Source organism: Lagopus leucura, unplaced genomic scaffold (genome assembly GCF_019238085.1).
Source record: "Lagopus leucura isolate 7727_CA_CO unplaced genomic scaffold, USGS_WTPT01 Super-Scaffold_100024, whole genome shotgun sequence".
Classification (NCBI taxonomy): Eukaryota; Metazoa; Chordata; class Aves; order Galliformes; family Phasianidae; genus Lagopus; species Lagopus leucura.
In genome coordinates, this window is record NW_024962276.1 from 4,853,440 (window position 1) to 4,878,585 (window position 25,146).

The window sequence follows — 25,146 nt, forward strand, 5'->3', positions numbered from 1 at the left end:
GCATCAAGCAAAATGAGTGCAGTGGGTGCCGAGCTTCAGGTAGCATTGCATGGAGCAGCACACTGCTTGCTGTTAATGGCAGGGGCTGAGGATTGCAGTCTTGTGGAGAAACAGAGGTGTTTTGTGAGTGTTTGCTGTAAGAGTACACTGAGGGCGCCCTTCTGGTCAGTGTGTTTATTATGTGAGGGGAAGATCAGAAGGTGCACACAGGAAGAGGGGTTGGGAGCAAAGCTTCAGAAGGATCCCCAAAGGTGAGCTCAGATTACATGTGTGCTTGGAGCAAATTTCTGTGCTGCTGCCATGGACCTCCCAAGGAAGCAGAAGTCATATTGATGTCCTGTACACACGTGCTTGGTGTTTCCTAAGCAATCTTAGCAGATGGATATTTACTGAACAGAAAATAGAAGATGTTATTGATCTTTATTGCAGACTGGCACAAAAACATCTACCTGTGCTGGTAGCTGGTGTGCCACACTAATATCAGTGTGCTTGTCCTTAGGACTTCATTTGCAGTCTGCTATCTCGTCACCTTAAAAGTCTTTTGCCAGAATAAAATAATGTCCATCTTCATTTAAACCATCCTTATCAGAATGATGTTTGGATTGATCAGCAGCTCTCTGGCTGGGTACCAGTTTCCCGATGGTCGTTTCTGTGTCACCATATTCGGGCTCTCTATAAATAAAGCAAATACATTGCTTATATCATCATCAGATAGTGTTAATATGCCTAAAGGTTGTTACTTTTCAGCATTAATTAGTATTTGTAGTTTCTAAAACCCTGCAACCTTCCTCAAGCACCTTCAGAAGCAAGATGTCATTTATGTTGCGTTTGGTTCTGTGCACCCTGCTGCTAATTCCTTTTTGATGTTCTGAGTCATTTTTCCAGTGGGGAGCTTTGCAGATCCAAAACAGGCATGAAGTTTTTCAGATAAAACATTTTAATTACTTGCAAATTAGCTTTAATTCTTTTGTGTATGTTTTGCAAACTGGGAATATTCCGAACCATGCAGTCTTTGCTGACGTAATGCTGCTGCGATCAGTTTGTCCTGTCCGTGTAACTTCTGCCTATTTCCTAATAATTTATAATAATGTTAATGGCTTATAAGCAAGTAAACCTTTGGGAGGTGACCTTTTACTCTCTGCTGCATTTCTTGTCTTCAGGAAGTAAGAGCAGTTTCACTAATTGATTGTTTCAGTCATGTTGTATAATTGCTTTTAATTCATTTCCGCTGTTGCCTGCTCTGCCAGTAATCTCACTGTAATAAACAAGATGGAGCTCTACCTGTTGTAAAATACCTCTGGATAAGTGAAGTTTGCGTTTCTTAGCAGAGACACGCTGTGACTTCAGTTATTTGATCCTGATTCTTTAGTTCTGACATTTTGTCAGCAAAAGACTGAGGCACAGACGTGTGCTTGGCCAGGTCCTGTAAAGCAAACAACGTGGCAAGCCAGGAGCAGAACACCAGCTTCTGTGTCTCCATCAAGTGCTGCAGGCACTGAACCACGCAGTTTCCTGGCTCTTGAGGAAAAAGCAGTAAATGTTTCATACATTTATTCAGGGGAATGAGACAGGTTCTTTGTGTGTTTAGATGTTGTTAATATTCTTTACCCGGTTTTGTTAGGACTTCTGCTTTTATGGGAGGTGATATCTTTTGTTACAATCTGATGTGGGTAGGTTTTTGGGTTGTTTTTTTTTTTCCTCTTACTGATTTCTGAAATGACCTGTTACAAATCTTAAGGGTTTTCAGTGCTTGTCTCAAATCTATGTTAAGATTTTATTTCTTCCTTTCCTTGCTTTTGACAGCAGTAAATTGCAGCAGCAATTAATATTTTGGTTTTGACACTAAGGCAGCCAACACAGCATAGTATCTTGTTGTAAACACAAAGCTGCTAAGTAAGTACATACAAGTGATTAGGAAGGGGAAACAAAGGCAGCTCGCTCACTGCTTCCTACCAATGGAAGGGTATTTGGCTTTCATCCTTGACTCTCCAAAACCAAAGCAAACTCATAGCTTGGGGTCACCAAGCTAATTCTGTTCCCTTTGTGTGGTCTGTATATCCACAGCTTTCAGACTAAATCCTGCACTGCCAGCAGGTTTGTTAACAGAAGAAGGAAGAAAATGTAAGCAGTTATTCTGCAGAAGGGAAGAGAGAATGCAGTTGCTGCAGTAGGAATTGCCCTTGACACACTGATTTATAAGAGTTGACACAAAGGACCTTCTCCCTACTGTCTTATGTTTCAGCTGCTTGGATGGATGTGCCTTTTGGTTCCTGAATGGAAGAACAGATCTCTTTCAGAGCAGTGCAAAGTCCCAGAGAGAAGGAGGAGGCCTGGCTGCAGTCCATGCCCACATGGTCCTTTTCTCCACTATTTTATGGTGCCTTCAGCATACAGCAATGTCTGCTGCCATGTACTATCTTACACTGACAAAACCCACCTCCTATAAAGTGCTTACCATTAATTGTAGCCTCTCGATCTATAAAATGGGCTTAGTGGCCTTTGTGATGTTGTAGAAGATACACAGGTAGGTCCAGGCAAACTCTGGGAACGAATTTAATGGGTGGTTTTTCTCTGGAATGGCATTCTCACCACCATGTTGTTATGGCCAGGTGGGTGAAATAGGGCTGTTAGAATCACTCAGTTGGATGGGTACATGAAGGGCCTTGTTCTTTTTGGGAGTCAGCTGATGGGCTTTGGAAGCTCTGTGTTCAGTGTAGTCACCAGAGCAATGTCACTGTCAGAGAATCCTCCTGATGAGTGTGAACACCATGGTCTGGGAAGGTTTCCTGGTGCTCATGTGTGAATGGTACATTATCCAGGTCCTTACAATGTTAGAAGCTGTTGCTGGTGTTGGCTTTCAGAGGCAGCTGGTGCCAGAGGCTGTGTGCAGTGAGGCGGTCTCTGAAGTGTCTGCAGACATGTAAGCACTGACCTGCTGCTCATAAAGCCCAGGGCTGGGGATTACAGCCTCTGTGCTCTCCTGAGAGCTGCAAGGTTTCCTTTCAAAACCACCCACAGGTCCAATAAATCACAGGGAGACTCTTCTGTAAGCATGCATTAAGGATGCCCTTTGAATAATGGTAAATTTGGGGTTTTAGCTCTTCACAACTGCAGTTTGTGTCAACTGCACCTCTTCTCTTTAACACAAACGTATGTGATAAAGAGGTACTGTGTAAACATAGGGTATATTCCCTCCTAACAGCTGAGTAATAGTCAGTAATGATTATTTCAAAAATGTACTTGTTCAGGTCTCTTCTTTTATCTACGTGCTGTACCTGTATTTTTATCATTAAGTGCCTTTGGTACGGTTTCATATATCCTTTTAACCATCTGTTATATCTTAAGTAATTCTATGTTTTTTCTGCTCTGAAACACAAAAACCAGCTCAGGTTGTTGCCCAGGCTGCTATTCTGTGATCAATGTTAATGTGATCTGAAATTAATGAAATATGCAATGCTGGCGTATGTCAGTTGTTTTTTCTTTTGGCTTTGCTGTTGGGATGATTTCTATTTCAGTAGGGTGTAAAGTGAGCAATTTGGAACTGTTGCTCAAATGTGGTTTGAATTGTATGCAAATACTTGTTTGTTCACATCTTCATCCTCCCTTCCTGCTCCCTCTGCTCCCCCCCCTGAAAAACAAATCAATTTAAAGGCCACTGGCATGTTCTCCCTTGTACCTGTTTTTTCCTGTTTTTAATGACCAGGATGTTTCAGATGATATTCATGAGGTTCCTTGATGCAGAAGCAGAGTTAATGGCTGTTTGGCCAAAAAGAAGCCAGAAAACAGTGGGGCTGAATGAACATAATGGTGGTTCTGGATGGTACCAGGAGTTCTGCTGCTGGTTTCAGTGGTGCTCAGCTCTCTCTATTACAGCATTTTGTGTTTAAATACCAACATCAAACTGATTTTTTACTGACTTTTTTTCCCCTCTATGCTTCTGTCCAGAGGCCTAAGTGCAGAAGTATTGGCCTTTGCCCATTGTAATAGCATAAGAAAAAGGCCTGAGCTTTGTGGGTTGCAGACAGCACATGTGGCCATGTGGTTACAAGCTTTTTTTTTTTCACCTTTGCAATTTCATTGTGCTAAAGGAATAAATAAATTATTGCCATTTGGCTGCTGCGTTTTGACTTCTTAGGTATGATAATAGTTCTTGTGGTCATTTGTTATAGAGAAAGCTGCTGTGACTTTGACAAGTTGTTCAGCATTGTTGCACAGCAATTAACAAAGTAACTGTGTTTATTAGAGATTGCACTGACAAGTATGTGATCTAAGGGCTTGTGCCTTGCTAAATTGAACCTAGGTGGCAACAACAATGTGTCTAGACACAAGGAATGACTGTACTTAAAACGCCCAAATTGTCGTGGCAATTAAGGTATGAAACCACACCACAAACTGTGTCACAATTACCCTCGGCAGTGGGCTTTTCATCCTTAAATTATCAGGAATGTGTTTGTGTTTTAACAGTCGTTTCGGGGGACCCTCAAATTGAATGGTAACACGGATTGTTTGGCACTTTGCACACAGGGCTGAAAAGCTGCAGTTGCTGAACCACAGGCCTGTGACAGCAGTTGAAATACAGCTGGTAAGTAACAATGCTCCTGACTGTTCAGAGCTTAAATGGAAGCAGCTTTAACCTTGAAGATCAGTTGAGTAATTACTTTCTCATGGTCGGTGATTGAATACATCCCTTTATATGCTTCTTTGCATTCATGGTTCCTAATCCCCTCCGCTTCCTCTGGGAGTCTTCCCATAGAGACTCGCCCATCTTTCTCTTGGACAGATTCTCCACCCCTATGTTTGCTTCAGTGTCATATTGAAAATGCCCAACAGAATCATTAACAGTTGATTACAGTGCTGTAAGACTGTATTTACCCAAGTCTTCGTTGCTGCTCTATAATCAGGGACTTTGCTTCTTGACATGTCGTGACACGATTGCTTTTATGACAGGGTTTTATCTTAGGGTAAAACCAAGCACACTAAAAAGGAAGGAGCAATGATGGATATGGTATCTGAGCAGTTGTGCAGAATGAGAAATGGGTATGAGACAACCTTTGAATGGAAAGTAGCTATCATCAGTCTGTTAAGCATGATTCGGTTGTAAAGAAGGATTGCTGCTAAGTGGAAATAGATGGACTGTGTTCTCTGAAGTGTCTCTTTGGGGGATGCAAAATCTCATCATAAAGAAATTATTATGATAAAGATATTTTAATAAAGATCTCTTACATTCAGAACATCTGCTTATAATCATATCCTGAAACCAATTACGTGGTAACAGGATCATATTTTGCTGAAAAAAAGGGAAGGTTTGAAGAGATACCAGCAGGGCTGTGTTTCTTTTGTACCATGGAGCAGACACTGCAGTGCTGAGGGCATCTCATTCCACAATGCTTCCAGTGAAGGAATTCATTCTGCTTTCTGTTACTGAAGAGATCAGTGTCAGTCTTGTCATCAACCCAACCAAGAGTGTCAGACCTTCCTGAGTTGTGCCTAGGAAGTTGTTTGTAAGCAGTGGCGTTGAGCCTCTCTCGTAGCTCTGTTCACTTCACGTGCTTTAGACGTGGATCCATTTTATGGCTGTCTAGGCAGTATCCTGTCTCTTTTTTTTGTTTTGTTTTGTTTTTGGCCTTCCTGAAATGCAGTGATCTTTTAGTGGCTTGCAGGTACCTGCATTTTTGTCCCTTTTTCCTCCTGCCTTCAGTTCCCAATTCTTACCTATCAGTGAGGTATAGAAATTAGCGTTGCTGTTGAAGTCCAGGAGGGAAGCACAAAAAAATGGAGCTTTGTAGTAGAGGAAATATATAAAGAGAGGCCAAGCTCATTGCTAAAGCTTACAGAATATAGATGTAAGGGATTGGAGTTCAATTTGAGTTTGTTCCTGATGTGTAACCATTCTCAGATGATCAAAAGTAACTTGTGGAAACTGTCATATGGGTGCATTTGGGCACTGATCTGAGTTTGTAAAGGCACAGAGGTGTTGGAAAAGCAGTTACTTCTGTTACATTACTGTACCCCTGTAATTTCCAGTGCAGGTTTCTCTAAAAACTAGGATTACAGTAGACTAGATCGACTGGTTAACACTATGTTAAATTATCCCCCAAATTGCAGTTCATAACTCTTTCATCAAAGCCCATCAGAGTCTTTTGAGCACAAAATAACTGCTAGGAAGCTGCAAGGCACTGAGCCTAGCAGCCATAGCAAGGAAATGATTGTGACTTTGGATTGCTACAATGAATCATTTGTTTTCTGGTGAGGACAGAGGAAAGAAATTGTGGCAGTGCAATGTCTTTGAACGTAGAAAACCTCTGTTCTCAGAGCATCTTTGAACATGTGGTAACAGCGAGCTGTGGAGGCTTACCAGCACTGTTCTTTGATGTCAGCAGGGAGCAGATTACCCATGCTTGGATTTCATGCTGGCAAGTGGATTCACTGCGATCGATGGATGAGACAGCATGCAGAGCTGTGAATGCCAGGTGTAAAATTGATTCTCTCCTCACTGAACCAGGCCCTGTCACTCAAGAGCCTGGAGCCCCTCGCTGGATATAAAACCAGAAATTTCTGACCATTTCGTACAGTGGAGGCAAATCCATTTGTTTTTCTCTAAAGCCAGTTTTCAAATACCAAATAAGCCACATTCCTGTCACTCCATTCCCCATCCCCATCGCTCCATTGCTGCCTCAAACTTGTGTTCGTGGTTGCCTGTCCATGGAATGGAGTCAGATTTACCTGACGTGCTTTTAACAGCTGATGGGAGAGGATAGTTATGTTAGCAAGAAAATTTGTTAAGATGTTTTGCTGTCGAGTTCTTTCATAATTCTTTTTACATAAATTGCTGCATTGTTCCTATTTGCTTCTTCTGGCCTGCGTGCCAGGATTTATTTCCAAACAACAATAGCAAGAAAAGGAGCATGAAATTCTAATTCGTATCCCACTGGGTAAAACACTGTACACATCACAGCTATCTTGACCTCCTGCTTTAATCTATAACATATGTTGTTCCTGGCTCAGTGATTCACAGAGGAGAAGAAAAGCTGGTGGTGTTGATCTAACCATGACACTTAATGGGTTTGTAGATTAAGCATCTTCTAATGACCAAATTGCTCCACATTCTTCTCTCTCAATGGAAAAATGGACTTTAATTCTGTGCCTTTTAAAACAAGTTTTCCATCTTGGAGAGGTTTGTACCTCTTGATGTCAGACTGGTTACACAGGGCACACACGATTGTCTTTTATTATTTAACAGGAAATAATAATGCAATGTACTCTGCTGGAGAATGGAAGATGTTAGAGAATTGAGACAGTTCATTTTCTCAACAATATCTTTTGCTTCCCACTTTGCATAGTTGGTCAGTTATCTCTGAGGAGCATTGGTTCAACCATTCACTCTTTTACCTCTTTTTTATGTTCTTTTTTCTGTTACCATGTTGGTGCTGAACTACTTGGAACTACTGCTAAGGTAGAAAATAGCAGCCACTTTCTCATAAAGTCATACCTTCTGTACCAGAGGGGAATTATGTGCTTGATAGCTTTGAAAGTGATTAGATTCCTGTTTCCTTTTTAGTTATGGTTTCCTGATTTGTGAGTTTTTAAATAGAATTCTTAGGTTATTATTCAAATAAAAATAGCTTTTAACCCAAAGGCTGTTCTGTTGAGCACGGCTAAGTTTTGTTACCTATCAAATATTGCTTATCTTGGGAGATTCTCTGTTCTTCCAGAACTTTCTTAGAGTCCTTTGGTGTGTGCCTCTACTCATTCTCCAGTATTTGCAGCACATTGCCTTATCCTGGGAGGCTGAAGGAAGGAGACCTGCATTTGAAAGCTTCAAATAAGCACAGTGAGGATGGGGTTTCTTATAGGTTGACGTTACTTTGGTTAGCAGAAAAGATGAGGTGCAATTATAGTTAGTGATAGCACGTCCCTAAGATGTTTGATAGAGAGTAAATGTTTGATAAATAAATCTATACAAGTATGTGGACGTCTGTGTCCTTACTGTGTGCTCATACGTGCACATGAGAGCAAAGATTTTCGTTCTGATGTTTATGTTCTGAACAGCAAAGCCATCGCTGATGTCTGGAATTGCCTCGATAGTTAGGGGTTATTTTCTGGTTTCTGTAAAACCTTTTGCAGTTCACTTCTTGCCACGAGGCCTTAGCAGCACGTTGCGACGGGGCTCAGCGCCTTAATTTGATTCTGTTAGTCTTCTGATTTGGAAACTGAGGTTGTTTTGTGCCTCTGAGAAATTTATACATAGTACTGGATTAAAAAAAAAAAGAAAAAGAAGAAAAGAAAACTACTATGAAACTGTGCAGCTGGGAAAGGCTGCATGGTAGTAAAATATCCCACATACGCGTTTGTTTAATGAATGCAGCTCTGGTTCCCAGTAGCGGTTACAATGCTGAGAGAGGCATCTGCCACAGCTTAATTCTGCAGCTGATGAATGATTTGCCTTTCCATTCTCTCGTAACAGGAGTCGAGTGATGGATGATGAGCGCGCGTTTTGTTTTGCTGCACAGGAAATCTGTGCACGCAGATGTGTGTGGGGAAGAAGAATGGAATTGGTGGGTAGTGAGAGATGCTGCGATGGGCTCTCAGAAAGCCCAGTCTGTGGGAGAAGAGTTTGGTAGAGTTTGATACTGACGGCTCATGGATGCTCGGGGGGGTGGAAGATGAAGCAGGGGTGGTTGCTCTCTTTTGGTTGTGCTTTCCATTTAGTAAACATTTGCCTGTTTTTGAGCAGTTGAGCTTCAAGTCCTCGTAAATCTGTTGGGCCTCTCAGGCACTTGAAACCAATCTGAAAGCTGTGGCTTACTGAGGTGCTTTGAGCAGGAGAAGTACTGAGGAATAGGCTTCTAAGTAAAGATAGCAGCACGCAGAGCTGAGCAGTACAGCAGCTTCAGCTGTTACCAGGAATTTGTATATATTCCTCAGTCCTGACACATTTTTAATAACAAAGTAAGAAATGTAACTTCAGGTGCTCAGGGTTGAAAAGCACCCACTACCTGCAGGGTGCATGTGCTTCCATTTATTTGATCAGTAAGCATTTTGTACCAATTACATTACCACATGCCCTTGTTCCCTTCTTTGGTCTTATACATCATATTGGTTAGAGTGTTAGCTGAGGGAAGATGAAAATTTTTTACTGCATGATGAGATTGCAATTAGAATGAACTGTTACAGACACTGAAGTTACTATTGAAGCCTGAGTTGAACTTAACCACACAGTTGCATTTCATACCAAATTCGTACTGTATGTATTTACAGTTAGGGTTGATAGGCTATAATATTTGCTAAAACAGCCTACACTTGTTATTTTGGAGTAGCATAAACTTGAATGCTGAAGGAGTGATGACATGGGATTTATTTATGACAAGAAGCAGCACAGATAATGTGGCCAACTGCCTTTCTCTTGTGTTCGTGTCAAGAAAAGTTTGTTCTCAGCCCTCTGGAAGGACATGCTTGTCTTGCTGCACATGAGGATGCTTTTGTCTATAAACTGTGGCACTGTAACATTGCCCAATGCTGTTAGTTGTCTGAATATCAAGAATCCAGTGTTTCAGTAGATTTGAATTCAGAGCTTTGGGGATGATCCTCCACCGTTTCACGTGGCACCATTTCCATTTGCCTTGTGTGGCACTGCCAACATAAACGTCTTACATCACCCACTTACTAAAAACATTTGCATTTTTGTTTTCCCTAGTATAAACTTTGCATTCCTGACTGCTTACAGTCTGAATCTGTTGCTTGAGCAGTTTCAGGCAATTGCAGGCTGGAAGTTAGCAGGGCTTTTTCATGCATATTTTTTCCTGTATTGGTAAAATTCGTGCTGAAAAGTCAGATGTTGAGCACTGCTGTTCCTTTTTTCTCCTCTTCTGCTTTCCCTCGTGCATGTTTTCTCTTCTGAGTATCATAACCTTATTTCCTTGTCCTTTCCATAGCAAAGGTATCATGGTTATGAATCAGTGAACATTGCAAACATCTGTTGAATCTGAGTCACCTTCTGCTTCCCCTGTGATTTCTGGTTTCCTTTAGAGCAGTTTCATTTGTCTCTTTGTCTGCACACTCTCTGTGCTTGACTTTTGGGTTTTTCTCTTTGGCATGCTGCTTTGCTGCTTCTTTATTGCTTGTGTTTTCCTAACTCTCATGCTGTTTCTCTGGAAGAATTGATTTTTATAGCTGGTGCTTTTGATCTTTTGTACTTTTGAGTAGCATCACAGCCAAATAGCTCTGAAATATCAGCACTGTGTCCATCCTGCCAAAACACAGACCTTTATCAGTAGTTGCTGGTGTAAGAGCTGGCAGTAAGGATGCACGGAGCTCAGGCACCGAGAGATGAGCCTGCAGTGAATTTGCTGCAGCAACTGAAGGAATTACCTCTTCCCTCTGACAGATGCTACAGATCTGTCAACAGAAGGGAATTTGGAGATGCATCACCTCCAGCATCTTATTTTGAAGGAGTTTTTTTTTGAGCAGTTCAATCTGAGACATCAGTTACAGCACCAATGCATTTTGGAACACGGGAGGCTAATCTCTTCATCAACTTTCTGCGAGGGTGTGATTTCTTAAGCTGCCAGCACAGCCACCAGAGCTCATCAGTCAGTGTCCCGAGCAGCATCTGAGTCCTGCAGTCTTGTGTTCAGCCAGTTCAAATGACACTGACATGGGTGTTCATAGTAAGAGCTGGGGGGTTACTCTTCAGCGCTCAGCAGCATGTAAGAAACAGTGATCAGACTTGTAAGTATGATTTGTCATCAGTGCCAAAGTTGAGAAGGGTTGCTGCTGGTCTGGCAGTCGCTGTTATTATTAAAGTTCTGATCAGGGCCTTGTGTTTAACTTGAGTTGTTAAGTACCTAAAGGTTCAGGAAGTGTCTGCCTGGAGAGGTGGTGGATGCCTCACCTGTGGAGACACTCATGGTCAGGCTGGAGGGGCTGTGAGCACTGATGGGGCTGTGGATGTCTGTGTGCACTGCAGGGAGTGGGACCAGATGGCCTTTAGGAATCCCTTCCAACTGATCTGATGATTCTCTGGTTCTGTAAGAAGTGTATGGCAAAGAAAGGGAATGGAGATAAACCAGGGAGGGATAAAACTTAAATAGGGCTTAAGAGGGACAGACTTCAAATGACCCAATAAGTCAGATCTAACTCAGGCGAGGTGCCAGCTTTCTGAAGATCTGGAAGCAATAACAAGTGCAGGAGACATTGGCCTGAGAGTTGAATCATCCTTAGGCAATTTTACCTGTCTCAAAGATGTCCATGGAGATTTTCAAGAACTGTGGAGATGTGGCACTGAGGGACCTGATTGGAGGTATGGTGGGGGTGGGTTGGGAATCTTAGTGGTCTTCCCAACCTTAATGTTTCTGTGATGTGGGCTTTTTCTTTGTTAGCTTTGTTCAGTTCCTGCTGCTGTGGTGCTGTCACCTTCAAAGCTGAATGCAGCAGTCATTAATAACACTACAGTAATAATCCTATCCAAAAAGCAGTTCACAGCCCTCTACAAAACTGAGCAGCATAGATCTGGGGAGTAATGGCTGTGTCAGCAGAATTGGCAACAAAGACTGTATTTATGCACTGCAACGCATTTTGTTGTGTAGTGTTGATGCTCCAAGGTATTCCAGTTAACCTGCCCACATGATCAACTCTGAGAAGCAGCCCTGAAGGCCATTATCTGGTACCACTTCAATAGCTGCAACAGTTGCTTACACAGAAGGGTAATGCTAGGAGTGTTCTTAGCATATCTTAACTTGTAATATATACTGTGACAGCTGACAGGAATGAGAGCCAAAGCTATTTTTCAAGCCAGGCTCCTACAACAGTTCTGAGCTAACCATGGTTTGAAAGCCACTCCATAGGGGATTTCAGCCTTTGATCAGCACAGCTCCCAGAAAGTCATCTGCAAATGGATATTTGTCTGCCTTTTGCTACATGAGTGGATTGCAGCCTGCTTGCTTTCCTCTCATCAAGGGGCTGTGGGTAATGGCTGCTGGAAGATGACCCGATTGTGCAGAGAGGACTCACAGGGCATGTCACAGGACATGGAGAGGAGGGGGGAAGGTAATTGAATATACTCTGGTTTTTTTTAGAAGGCAAGATGCATCTGAATGGCTGATAATTTGCAGCTAGAAATGATTAAACTACATTGACTCGGAACCATAATTAATATAAATCACCGCGCTTCAAAGGACATTTTAAAGGACTTTGCATAAAAGAAGCAAATCTCAAATCCCTCAGTCCTAATTGGTTTCATTTGCGTTTGAAGAGTTCATTTGGCTCATGCCTGCAGTCCTCTGACAAGCTTTTCCTTTTAGCAGCTGCCTATAAATTAGGGCAGTTGTTTTTACTGGTAGCAGCGATATGAGAGTTCCTGCAGCTCTGCAGTGAGAGTAGGTCCCTAATTAATCTTATAGAACTTTATTGGTGATTCATGACAGCACGTTTTGTGTTGCTCAGAGCTTTTATACGTTTTCATACTCCGGAAATTCACAATCAAAATAAGTTCTAAGAACATGTGGCTGCTCCAGGTTGTGGTGTGATTGCTTTCCTTCAAGGTGCTGGATGAGATACCCAGATTCAGGTAAGCAGTCTCATGTTATCTCATTTCACTTATCACAAGAACACACGGTTTTGCCCAGGAACTTTGGAAATGAGGTCTGGAAGGCAGCTCTGCAGACGGGCTAATGAAAGGCCTGGGTCAAAATGGAGATGAATGGGTTGGGAAAGGTTTAAGGAGAAAATGGGGAGTGAAGGTTGTGTTGAGTGTGCTGCTTTCCTTGTTTTGGAGAAAGCAGGGTCTCATTATGGAGTGCTTGTCCTGGTTAACAGTGGAGCTCTTCATTCTTCTGAAAATTCCAAGAGTTCCACTTTGTTGGAGCTCATTACAAAAGCGCTCTACAATGTCTTTCATCCATTGAAAATAGTGTTTCCCAATTAGTTTAGTCCTTTGGTTTGGAGCTGAGGGCAGAAGTATGGGTTTAATGACTCCAGTGGATTGTTTTTGGCCTGCAGATGGTAGAAGAAAGCGAGGAAAGGCTGACAGAGGAGCAGATCGAGTCGCTTCTCCAGACAGTCGCCAGCATTCTTCCAGGGGATCCAGAAGAACAGCAGAGGGACTCAGCGATGGAAACTGAAGGCAGAGGTGGCCAATAGCAGGAGGCATCTAGACCAAAGCCAGCAGCAATTTCAGCAAAGGAGAATTGGTTAATCTTTTCCTGTTTTTACTTGATACCAGTTTCAGCTTGTATTGGGCATCGTTGTAGAATCTATTAAATGTTTCTATTACTCAGAGGTGATGAGGGAACCCGTTGTTTACCAGAAGGCATGGAAGAGGAGACTGTTGTTCCAGCATATTGTCTTGTACAGGGGTGATAGGGACTGACTTCATAATGTAGCAGACAAATTACAGGGCACAAAATGGGAAGCTTTTGTATTTTTTACATTACCCGTGTAACAGCTGTACATTTGAGTAGGCTAATATACAGCTGGCAATGTTTTAATTATCACAGCAGTACTATAATTGTAATTGCTTTCAGATGATGTTGAATTGCCCAACTGCTTTTCAGAATGTGATTTACAATCCAAAGCCAGCTTTTGGAGCTGTTAGGGAATAGGGCTGCTGTCAGAGATCTGTGCGTGGAGTAACATACAGAAACTGCTTGGTGTCTGTTTGGAACACACAAAGTAGGCTGATGGCATCACGGAATGAGAGGATCTGTAGGTTGGACAGCTGTTCTCAGGGATGTTGGACAATCTGCAGATGAGTGGTAGATGCAGATGATCAGCTAAATGAATGCATTGCCCTCAGCATGGCTGGATTGGACCAGTTTTGCAGCAGCTGAGGCTCTGGACTGTAATGCTAAGGCTCTTAGTAATACAAACAAAAGGACAGTTAAGAGTGGGGTCTGCATTTTCCTTTTGAGTGTTTGTTCCAGTATTTATGTATAAGCAAGTCCCATCCTGTGCACGTGCTTTGACCGTGGAATAAATGAATGAGTCAACACTGAAGTCCTAATCTGGTTTCTAAGAACGAAAATCAGTCGTGTCTGGAGGAGGATTTTCTGTGTACTGAGCTTTGTCTGATTGAAGATTTCAGGAACAAGTATTAAACACTGAAATCATTGATGATTATAAGAAACCTTTTGTAGATATGCAGTCATGAGTTGCACCCGGCGCTGGTTTTGTACCTCAGACCATTCTTCTGTGATTGTTACAATGAACTGGAAAAAGAAATAAAGTTTGAAGCACATCCTGGGATATTTTTGGCCTGAAGGTCCAAGAGCTTGAATCAAATTATCTGCCTTTTACACCCACTTCTGTCATGGTTTTATTTGGTGATCCTAAGTGAGGAATTTACCCTCTTTAAGCCTTAAGGAAGGGGAGTGATACCTGCTGCTGTTTGCAGGACTTTTGATACGTGGTATTTTAAGCTGCCTTGATGTTTGGAGAGGAAAGGAAGGTATTGGAAAATATATGTATTACCTCCTAAATGTGATTTATCTTACATTAAAGGCTTCCCAAGACTGGAGCCTGATGGTACACTTCGACTGGGAATGTTAAGTGCAGTACTAGGGGGAAAAGACCACAGTACTTTTTTGTGATAAATTGATGTCTGTATTTTCTCCCTAAATGTGCAAATGAACCAAAAGAGATGAACAGACCGTATCACAGAATTATGTGAAATTAAATTTAAAATCAGCATTTTTACTTCTAGCTATCATTAACGTCTGATGCTCCGTGGCCTTGGGCTGCATTACATTTTTATCTGCACTCTTTCTCAAATTAAGTTGTCGAAGCATTTTCTAAACTTAGGAGAAGCAGTTGGGACCAGATTGAAAGTATCTTTAGCCAGCAGGAATGTTTTGACGGATCTATTAATAAGGATATTCCATCTTGGAAGTTGCTGATTGTACAGGTGAAGAATTGCTTTCTCTCTCTGAATGGTTCTCATGATGTGGTTCTCATTCTCAGATGCTTTCTTTGGAATCCCCAGACTCAGAAATGGTTAATGGAAAGCAAATGTCATCTTGTTTATGTGATTCCATTTTTCCACTGTCCTATACATTACTTACAAGATCTGCCTGTCTTCCAGGGCTGCTTTCTGTTTTCATAACTAATGAGTTTCCCAACGCCATCAGTGTGATCTGTTAGTTCTCTCGGAGGCATGACAGTGTGGAAGGAGCAGCGCAGTGATGTGTCAAGTGTACGTGAAAATGTAAGTAGACTTAGCAGTTCAGTTGGTAATTTTGGGAACAGAAGTACAGATTGCGCTCTATTTTCTGAATATTGAAGCACGTGTTTTTCAGACTGCTCGTTTCTTGTGTGTTCCACATGTTTGTTCTGTATTCAGCATTTGAGTGTTGGCTGATGGACAGCTCTGGGTGCAGCAGTGCTCTGCTCCGTGAGCTTCTCCAGGAGAAAGGGAGAAAGCTGTCAGAATCCTACTTTGATCCTTCAAAGTACATGGATTTTCATCTGCCTTGGTTTCTCTCTTTATAAACTCAAGGCTTGGAAGCCTTCTCTGTTGGTGATGTGGCAGTCCTGTTCTGTTGTGGTTTTTGTACATCCTGATAGACGAGCAAATCTCTTGCACCAACCTCAAGGCTGTGCCCTTCCCTCAGCCATCCCAGTGTGGCCATGTGCTCATGTATCTGAGGTGCTCCCTCCTTACAGGCAGCCGAGTTACGGACTTCACAAACAGAGCAGTGCCAGGCTTCACAGCCTCACGTTTCTGAGAATTACCCTACCATAAAGGCATGTCCTGTGTACGCTGCACGTCCCTTGTCTCTGAGATAACCTGGAGCTGAACTGTGTGATGAGATTATTTTCTAATGAGAACATCCGTGCTCTCGGTTTGGGCACAAAATCAAGTCTGAGTATGGGGCTGCCCAGCCCTGCCCGTGCCCCCTTCAGCAGGGGAAAGAGCAGTTAGATTTGTTTAGTGGCAGTAACAGGGTCATGTTGGTGCGGGGAACCTGAATGACACAAGTCCCAGACTGGCAGACATGGACATTGCTCTGCTTGACCTCAGTGTCACTGAGCCACCTGAGCATCGACCTACACACAGGGAGCACAGGGCCCAGCTTGGGTCCCCAGGTGTGTGCTGTGGTTGAGGTGATGCTGGGGATATGGGGGAAGGGGCACATGGGGAGAGCAGGGCAGAGCTCCAGGGACTGGGAGAGAAAATGGGTACCCCACTCTAACTTGTTCCCTCTGCTCTTTTAGGAACCTGCCCAGAGCCCACAGCTCACAGAGCCAATAGGAGACAAAAGTGGTGCATCCCAAAACTGTCAGGGACTGAGTTCATAGAATCACACAGTTGTTAAGGTTGGAAAATCAGTAACTAAGTCCCACCCTACCATGCCCATTGACCACATCCTTCAGTGCCACATCTCCATGGTTCTGGAACACCTCCAGGGGTGGGGACTCCCCCACTCCCTGGGCTGCTGTACCAACAATTTACCACTCCTTTTGAGAAGTTCTTTCTCATATTTGATCTGAACCTCCCCTGGCACAAAACTGACCATCCCCTCTTGTCCTATTGCTGTTGGGAGCAGAGGCCAACCCCCATCTTGCCACAACCTCCTTTCAGATCATTGTAGAGAGCAGTGAAGTCTCCCCAGGCCTCCTTTTCTCCAGACTGAACCATCCCAGGTCCCTCAGCCTCCCCTCATCATGTTCCATACCCTTCACAGCTCTCTTGTCCTTCCCTGGATCCCTTTGGGAAGGGATTTGGGGTCAAGGCAGGCAGGGAGCTGCCTGTCTATGGGATGCTACAGCTCATCAAAATCTTTCAACAGCAGCTTGGATCCATCCAACCCCCACACCCTGGAGAGGCCCAGGGAGTTCTCTGAGAGGCCCAACACACCCTTACAGAGCACAAGCGATGCTCCGGTCCTGCCCTGAGGAGGGCTCCCAGTATGAGCCCTGTAGAGATCGGGGCACAATTGGGATTTATCCAGCTGGGTCAGGGCTGGAACCACCGCAGGCGCTGACGGAGAAAATATTTTGTGTTCCCACAGTGAGTGATCCCACTGCAAGGGTTTTATTGAGCAAGAAGAAATGCTTACGCTGAAAAATCCGAGCCTTGGCCAAGGCACAACTAAAACGGAGAGAACGCTTAGGAAACATTTATTAAACCCTGAGGACCTTTACATGCCATGAGTGAGTGTCCCAGTGCGTGGAGCTTTAATTAATTTCTTTGTGCATTGATGATCTTTGTTTTATTAGCTTGTGTTTTTGAAAAGTCACCTATTGGGTAGCAGAGGTGCCAGGGACGTTTGAAGGTGGTTAAAATAAACCAGCCCAATGGGGTGAGAGAGCAGGATGATCTGAAAGGAGGATGGGGCAGGCATTCTGCTTTTATTTGGGATTTTTGCTCTTCCTTGAGCAGAGGACTAGGCTGCTCCCAGCTGGGCAGCGTACTGATGGCATTGCTGCTGCTCTGCTGTGAATCCTATGCTTTACCCTCCTTTAAGGGCAGTCTTCCCCCACTCCCCACTGCGTGGTGTGAGCCCCACAGAAATGCTGAAGAAAATCTGGTGCTTCTCTATAGGGCCAGGCAAAAAAATTCATTATTCATTTATAAAAAAAAAAACACAAAACAACACCCAAAGCATCTGCTGATGGAGGGGTCCTGGGGCCAAAACCTTCCTCCACTACCAGACCCTGGGGACAGCAGTGGGTGGCGTGTTGGTCCTCAGTTGGTCTGGGCTTTTTCTTCTTAAAAGAGATAGACTTAAAGCTCAGCTCGGGTGCTGTTCCCTCAGCTTGGTCAGTTTTCTCCCAAAGTTTTGTCCGGAGCCATGCAGTGCTGTCCTCAAACAAAAGGTGACACTTTGCTGTCCTCAGGCATTGATCAGCCTGTGCTGGGGGGGGGTCTGGGCTGGGAGCAGCCCCGAGAATTGGATTTGCCTGCATGTAACCCGGGGGGTCCAGACTGGCAGGGAGCGTCAGTCGGCTCCTCTCTTTGTAAGGCATGGTGGTTGTTTTTGTGGTTTGTGTGTTTGTTTGTTTGTTCCATTCAAATTCATCCAAAAAGGTTCTTTTTCCCCATTTGCATTGTTCACCGATTTCCTTAGAAACCTCGGTGGAACGCAGCAATTAAAGCCCCTTTGGCACAAAGCAGTGGAGGTGAAGGAAAGGAGAAGGAAGCATAGAAACCCAAAGGGATTTCAACCGCTTCCTCCTATCAATCTGTCCCTTCCTGCTGCCAACACAAACACCTGTGGGCCCCGTCCCACACACAGTGACACTGGGGGACCCGCAGACCAAGCCAATCCCAACACCCCACCCTGTGTTCTGTGGCTGTGGGTGCTTTGAAGAGCCCAGAGTGGCTCCATAGACCAACCCAGCCCCGAAATATCCCACTGCTGAAGCGTCTTCCTGCTTGTTCTCTGCTTTTAGGACTTTTCCCATCCCCTTTCCCCACCTTTCTCTGTGGCACTGGGAGCTGAAGTGCTCCCTGTAAGGAGAATTGAGCTGGTGGCACCCATAGGGAGCAATAGGAAATGCAGAGCCCCGGTGGCAGCGGGTGCAGGGAGGGCAGTCTTGAGTGCTGAGCTCTTTGCTGGTGCCTCAGCACAGCCCAGGAGTTAATCATTAAAATGTGCCTGTGTGTAACTACTCTCCACAGGACAACGAACTGAGAAATTATTTAACACCATTTAAATGGGTCATAGCAGTCACTATAATAACTGTGCCTGGAGCCAATGGGAGCCATCGGGCTGCTATAAAAGTGGGTGGGGAGGAGCAGCGCTGAGCACCCAAAGGCTGGGTGCTGCCCTATGGAGAGATCCCAGCCCTTGTAGGGCTCTGCACCCACCCTCTGTGCTGACATTGAAGGGCAGGGGTCTGGGGGCTGCTGCTGCTGCTAATGGGATCCGGAATTTGAGTGGAAAAAGGTGAAACTCAGCAGCGTGGTGAGTGAGGACGCTCAGCCGAGGGGATGTGCAGGGTGTGAGCATGGAGCACGTGTGGGTATGTAATATATCTGTACATAGAGCACACAGCTTTGGTGAGCCACGTGTTGGGGGTTGGGTTTCGGAGTGCTGGTACCATTCTGTCAGTTGTGTCTTGGTGCTGGAGTGGCCAACTGTGGGCTGGGGAGCCCTGAGTGCCCCACATCCCATATGTATATGCTCAAATTTTGTGCATATTGTTATGTGGATATTTAGTTATATAAATGCATTTATACATATTGAAATATCAAAATACTTGTTACATCCTATGTTCAAATTAACAGGTTTATATATCTGCCTAAATGTGTGCATTTAAAGTGCACTGAAGTGCCTAAAATATTCCAATATAGCTGTGCATGTGTAAGCATATAATCATACATGTGTACCTATATATTATATACACACATACCAGCGTGTGTACACACATATATATATGCACTTATTCATGTGCAGGAGCAGGAGGAGAGCAGTGTGTGTTACAGCCCCCCAGCCCCACAGCTCCCTATGGGTGCCCATCTCCTTTCCCCAGGGATGTCCCACTGCACCGGGTGCTGCTTTGTGTCTGAAAAGGCCTTTGGGGGAAAAAATGATTGACAGAGCCTATGTGGGACATGGCTGTGTTTGCTGTTCTGCCCGTGTTTGCCATGCACTGTTCCTGACCTTGGCCTGGGGGCTGTGCTGCTTCCAAATGTGCTCAGGATGCGGGGAACTGACAACAAAAAATGGTTTCCCCCCTTCCCTCCCCCAGTAGCTTTCTGGTAGCACCAGGAGCTGATCTTTAGCCACTGTGAATGGGGAGAATCTGCTGCCAGGATGGGATCCTTCCTGTGGGGCCCAGCACAGGACCCCATTTTTTCTTCCTGTGTTTTTTTCAGGACTCTCAGCACAGCACAGGTTTGGGTTTGAAACCACAGTGGTGCGGGAGCCTCTCTGTGCTCAAGCTCATGGCCAGGGCTCAGCGCTGGAAACCCTCAGCCTGACATAAGCAGCACTTTGGCAGCAGGATTTGGAATTGGGGGTTGTTTGTATTTTGTTTTAGGATGGTTGGGAGCCTCTCCTGCACCTCCTCGCACCGCTCTCCAGACACAGATGAGATCATTGCTGTCTCGCTGACATCTCAAGTGCTCCAGCAGATAATTCATGGCTGCAACACACGGTGTAGGGCTCTGCTTTGCAAACCTCTGAGCACCTCCTGCCATTAAACAGGAGTCAATCCCCCAGCAAACAGCTCTGCCCCATTGCACGGAGAGTGCTGAGTGCCCTGCAGAGACTTATTTCCTGGGTCAGTGTCACGAGATGTGCCAAGCATCCCTGTGCAGCAGAGCTCCGTGTGCTGCTTGCAGCCAGGCTCCCTGCAATATTGGACTTTATTTCTTATTTTATTTCAGAGGAAACCCAGAAGGGAGGAGGGAGCTGGGCTCTGCTTTGCTCTCAGCTGTTCCCGAGTGCTCAGCCTGCACACATCCTCGTGCCACATCGACAGCTTTCTGTGAGCCAGGAGCACGGGAAGGTGCCCAGAAATGTGAGAGAGGAGCGCTCAGCTCCTGCTCTGAGTGGAAAAACTGTGCCTGTGGTGTGTGAAGGAGGGGGGAGGGAGGGCCGGTGCCCACCGGGAGCCCCGAGGATGCTGCAGCTCCTGTGCTCTCACAGCTGGGGAACAAATCTTGCTATGAAATGAATACAGCACAATGGCTTCTGCAGGCAGCGGGAAGGTCAGCTGTTGGTTGTCACATGCAGAAATGTGATGAGGGATGGGATGAGGGGTGGGATGATGGAGCCAACCATCGTCCTGAAGGGTTGATGAAGGCTCTGTGCTGAGCTGCAGGGAGAGGCAGACATCCGTGCCCCAAATTCCAGCAATGGGCTGCAATGCGACTGGAGTGATGCTCACAGCTGGGGATCCGTGCCACTGTGTGCTGGGTCGGGGTGGTGGGATGTGGGGAAATACCATTTCTGGGTCCCCAATCAAGGCACCGGTCCAGTGCTCCCAGCTTTGACAGCCAGCTGCCAAATCCATCCTTTCTACCTACGCAGAGTGAAACCTGTTGCAATTTGTAAGAGCAGCTCAGCTCCAGCTGTGCACCGGACAGGAGGGATGCCGGGCAGGGCTGCATCCCACTCCTTCCCTTGTGCTTCCTTTAGGATCAGAAAGGCCTTTTATAGGGCATGGGAAGCTGAGAGCCCACAGTCCCGTTGTGCAACTGCTGTGGAGGCATTCGAGGAAATAGAAAAACATCTGCAGTGCTGCCAGGACACAGCAAAGGCAGCGAGTGCAGCTCCAGAGCAGGGAACAAGCTGTGCAGAGAAGGAAATTCTTTGCATTCTTAGCAATAGGAAGGTGGGATTGGAGTAGAACACCGAGTGAGTGCCAAGGTATCAGGAACACACTTCTTGCTTTTAACCATTGTGCTCATGTTGTGCTCAGGGATGTTTTTGGAGTGGATTTAATCTGTCAAAAAGAAGCATTGTGCTGGATGTGAAGGGAGGGAAGCAAAGCACTGCCATGTTTCTGAGGCAGATCCCTGCTCATGGCTCAGGGCAGCAGTGCTGGTGCTGTAGCCATGTGCAGCTCCTGATCTTCCTTTCCATATTTGCTCCCTGGGCACTGTGCGGGGGCTGCGGACTGCAGCCTGCAGATGGATCCGTGTGAGTCACGGCTTAAAGCCATGAAAGAAAGAAAACAAACCAACATCAATAAAGCGATCTGAAGCCATAAAACCCAACCAATAAAGCGATCTAAAAAGCACTGCTTTATGGATCGAGGCAGTCTTAGTGGAAATGGGACGCAGTGTTTCAGCCATAAATCATCTGTCCAGACACAACGGGCAGCGCACGGCCTTTATCACCTGAGCAGAGAAACAGGAGAGGGATTTTGGCACCTGGAGGGATTTTCACACCTGGAAGCACCTGGAGGCTTCAGGGATGCTCAGAGGTGACAAAGCCCCACTGGTTGCCTCTGTTTTGTCCCCATTGGAAATGGGCAATGAGCCCCACTTTTTGGGAACACATTTTGGGGCCCCCTGCAGTGCGTGATGGGCAATGCATTTAGGATGTTTGCACCTACATGGCTGATTTCTGACATATAAGAAGCAGGCAGCATTCAGCAGGCAGCTCTGTCCTTAGAAGGCTCCTTAGAAGGCCCAGATGCTCCGCTATTTTTCAGGGAAATCGCTGTGCATCTGTGGGGTTTGAGCACAGAGCGTGCAGACTCCATTCCCTCTCATTCCTCCCAGCAAAACTGCCAGGACAGCAGTGCTGCAGGAGGACGTGGGCCAGGGGGAGGTGGCGAGCAGGGATGTGCAGGTGTGCCGGATGTGCCAGATGTGCGGCCACACCAGATGTGCACAGCAGTGCCCCTGGGGTGGGGGAGGCAGGCGATGACGGAGCCCAGCTGCTCCCAGCCCCCACAGCCGCCTGGCACAGCTGGCCAGAGGCGGCCGCTCTCTCCCAGATGTGCTCCGCCCGCCCCAGCTGCGCGCTGCGGGTGTTCCCCGAACCCGAAGGGGTTAAAAGCATCGCCCCGCCCTCCACCCGTCAATCTCCACCCTCCGTCCAATGACGTTCCGCGACACATCGAAGCCGGCGACCAATCGGGACGCGCTCGTGATCTCCATGGCAGCGCGGGGCCGGGGGCAGTGGGCGGCGCGGTGCGGCGGGGGCCGCTGCCGGTGCTGCTCCCAGCGCCATGCTGCCCGGGGCGGCCCGCCGCGGCGGGGCGGCCGCACTGCTGCTGCTGCTGCGCACAAACGGCCCGGGCCCGGCGGCGGCGGCGGCGCAGGTGAGTCCGTGGGGCGGCTCCGAGGGCGCGGGTTCGAGGCTCGGTCGGTGCCACCTCAGCGCGTCACGGAACGGAACCGCCGCGCTGAGCGCGTCCGTGCGAGCGGAGCACGCGGCTGCTGCCGGAGCGCCGCGTTCTGCTTTGCCTCCTTTTATTGCTATTATTTCTTACTCTCCTTTAATCCAAAGCATTCCCCGGCTCCGCTTCCCGCCCGCGCGGCTCCTTTTGTTCCGCCGTTCTTTCGCCTTTCTGTGCCCTGCGCCGCTCCGCCGCTTTCGGTCCTGTTGGGAACGGTTTCATCTCCGAAGAGCGGAGCTGCAGCGGCACGGCTGCACGTGGAGCGGGGGCAGCGTCCTTATAGGTGTCCCGGAGCCGCGGGGCTGCGGGCTCTGAGGGCTGGGATTGGACCCGGGGAGCTGAGAGGTCTTTTCCAACCCGAACGGTTCTGTGCCGCTATGAAAAGCGTGGAGCTGCATCCGGAGGAAGCTCTGATGCGGACGCAGCGATAGGAGCCGAATGCTTTGGTTGCAGCCTGGCTGCGCGCTGCTTCCACACGTGGAGCTTTCAGGTCGGTGTCCGTGGAGGTGAACTCGGCTTTTCTGCTCCTCAGAGGCTGAGATTGCAAACAGAAAGAAAACGCGGGTTTGGGGGAAGGCAGTGTGAACCTTATGTATATATTCACAATGTTGCCTTGTGGCTGTCCCTGCAGGAGCGTTGCTCACACGTCTGTGTTTCCATACAGCACAGTGCCCCGACTTTGCTGTTTCATCTGCCAGCCCTGTGGCTGCTGTGCATCACAGCTCCTTTCTTCGTGGAGGTGAATTAAAATTAACTCGCGCTGTTTTATCGGTGTGTTTTTTCACTCTATAACTGATGCAGGGAGAGCAGCTGCAGGGCTGGGAGCTGGGATGGCTTTACGAGATTGAAGATGAAGCACTGAATGTTAAGATCTTGAGTTTTATTTCTGGTTTTGCTGGGTGTTTTCCCTGCTCGTTAGCAGCGCGCTGTGCTTTTGAGTGATGCTGCTACATGGCTGGTAGAGTCATTATGGGTGGAAAAGTCCACCAAGATCATCGAGTCCACTAACAGCAGCACATGGCATCTGGCCTTGGGGGACATCATTGAGATGACTGTGCAAACAGCGTTTTGAAGGCATAAAAATGCTTCCAGGAGACCTAATTGACTCTTAGAACAGCCTTCTGACTGAGCCTGCGGCAGTCTGGATGCTTTCTGTTGGTGGTGTGATGTGAATATTTCGGTTGTGTTCCTCAGAGTTGTGCTATACCATTATCATGTAACTGCCAGCTTTCCTATGCAATCTTCTTTGTGGCCAGCAAACCTGAACAACCAGCAACAAACCCACGTGTTGAAGGACAGCTCTGATGGGATTTGTGTGCAATTTGTCTTCAGCTTTCATTTAGAAACCCTGAAAGACTGCCATTGCATTTCAAAGAATCACAGAACCACTTGGTGAGCTTAAAACAGAACTTTTCATGGGGACTGTCTGATGTGTGCAGTGTTTTCTCAGTATGTATCTAACATACTGTGTTGTTTTGAAGAGGATCCTAACAACATTCAGCCACCATTCCAGTATATATTTTCAGAGTGCAATGCCTGAGGGGAAAATGCGTTCAGAAATGGTGAACCCAGTTCTCTAGCATTATTATTAGTGGTATTTTTTTGGACCCGTATGTGGGGTGATGTTGGCGGTGTCTCGTTGCTGCAGAGCTCAGGGCAGCAGGAGGGCACTCCTTTGTACAAGAACACCCAAAAGCTTTTTGCAGCTGGGTGCTGTGTGTGCAGTGTGTGGCCTGGAGCTGGGCTGGAAGATGAGCGGCTGAAGTCCAGCTGCAGAGCCAGCCAGTTCTGCTTGCTGCATACAGGGAAGCTCATGTGGATACGTTTCTGCTTTTTTGAGCAACAGTGGCCTTCAGAGGGCTCAGCAGGAACTGCTTGGAGCTCCCTCTGTGCAACATAGTGCTGCGGTGATCCAGTTAACTGCATGAGTAAAGCAGAGCCTGTTGCATCTCTCGCTGTCTTTGCTTACCTTGTTTTGGAGGTCGAGCAGAAGCGTGGAAGCTAAGCTGAGCAGCAGGAAATGCAGGCACAGGGCTGAGCAGGGTCTTCCTTCACAATGGGTTCTTCTCCAGTCCGACGTTGGTGTACAGACCTTGAGGGAGGCCTGGCTGGCAGAACGTGAGCCAGAAGCTTGAGAGGCAGAAGCCAAGGACAGACTTCTCACCGAAAACTGCTTTGTGTCTGTGGGTTTCTTTGAGGTGGGTGATGCAAGTGGTGTTGCCCCATTGATTTAGCATTGGAAAAAGCTGCTTGGTTGGATGGCAGCCATCAGCTGATGGTCACTGGACTTTGCAGTTTCTGTAATGAGAGTTTGACCTGTAGAGCTCATGGGAGCTGCTTCTGGGG

The 25,146-nt window shown here is 46.3% G+C and overlaps 2 protein-coding genes across 12 annotated transcripts in view; both read left to right on the forward strand.

Moving 5' to 3' along the window:
- Window positions 1–13,992, forward strand: part of LOC122184706 (CGRP receptor component) — a 34,364-nt gene extending 20,372 nt beyond the window's left edge. For 3 of the 4 annotated variants that reach the window (XM_042879874.1, XM_042879875.1, XM_042879877.1), the window contains 2 exons: window positions 4,525–4,582; window positions 12,997–13,992. In XM_042879874.1, the coding sequence (XP_042735808.1) occupies window positions 4,525–4,582; window positions 12,997–13,137 (199 nt within the window). In that variant the 3' untranslated portion in view covers window positions 13,138–13,992. The remainder of the gene's footprint in view (window positions 1–4,524; window positions 4,583–12,996) is intronic. The other variant, XM_042879876.1, reaches the window with a different exon arrangement.
- A 346-nt stretch (window positions 13,993–14,338) lies between these two features.
- The window catches only part of TPST1 (tyrosylprotein sulfotransferase 1), a 33,380-nt gene continuing 22,572 nt past the window's right edge, over window positions 14,339–25,146 (forward strand). For 2 of the 8 annotated variants that reach the window (XM_042879866.1, XM_042879873.1), the window contains exons 1-2: window positions 14,339–15,199; window positions 17,007–17,148. The gene's annotated coding sequence lies outside the window, so the exon portion shown is untranslated. Of the gene's footprint in view, window positions 15,200–17,006; window positions 17,149–18,430; window positions 18,964–19,983; window positions 20,227–20,332; window positions 20,455–22,679; window positions 22,723–25,146 lie in introns of those variants that run through there. The other 6 variants (XM_042879868.1, XM_042879871.1, XM_042879867.1 and 3 more) reach the window with 6 other exon arrangements.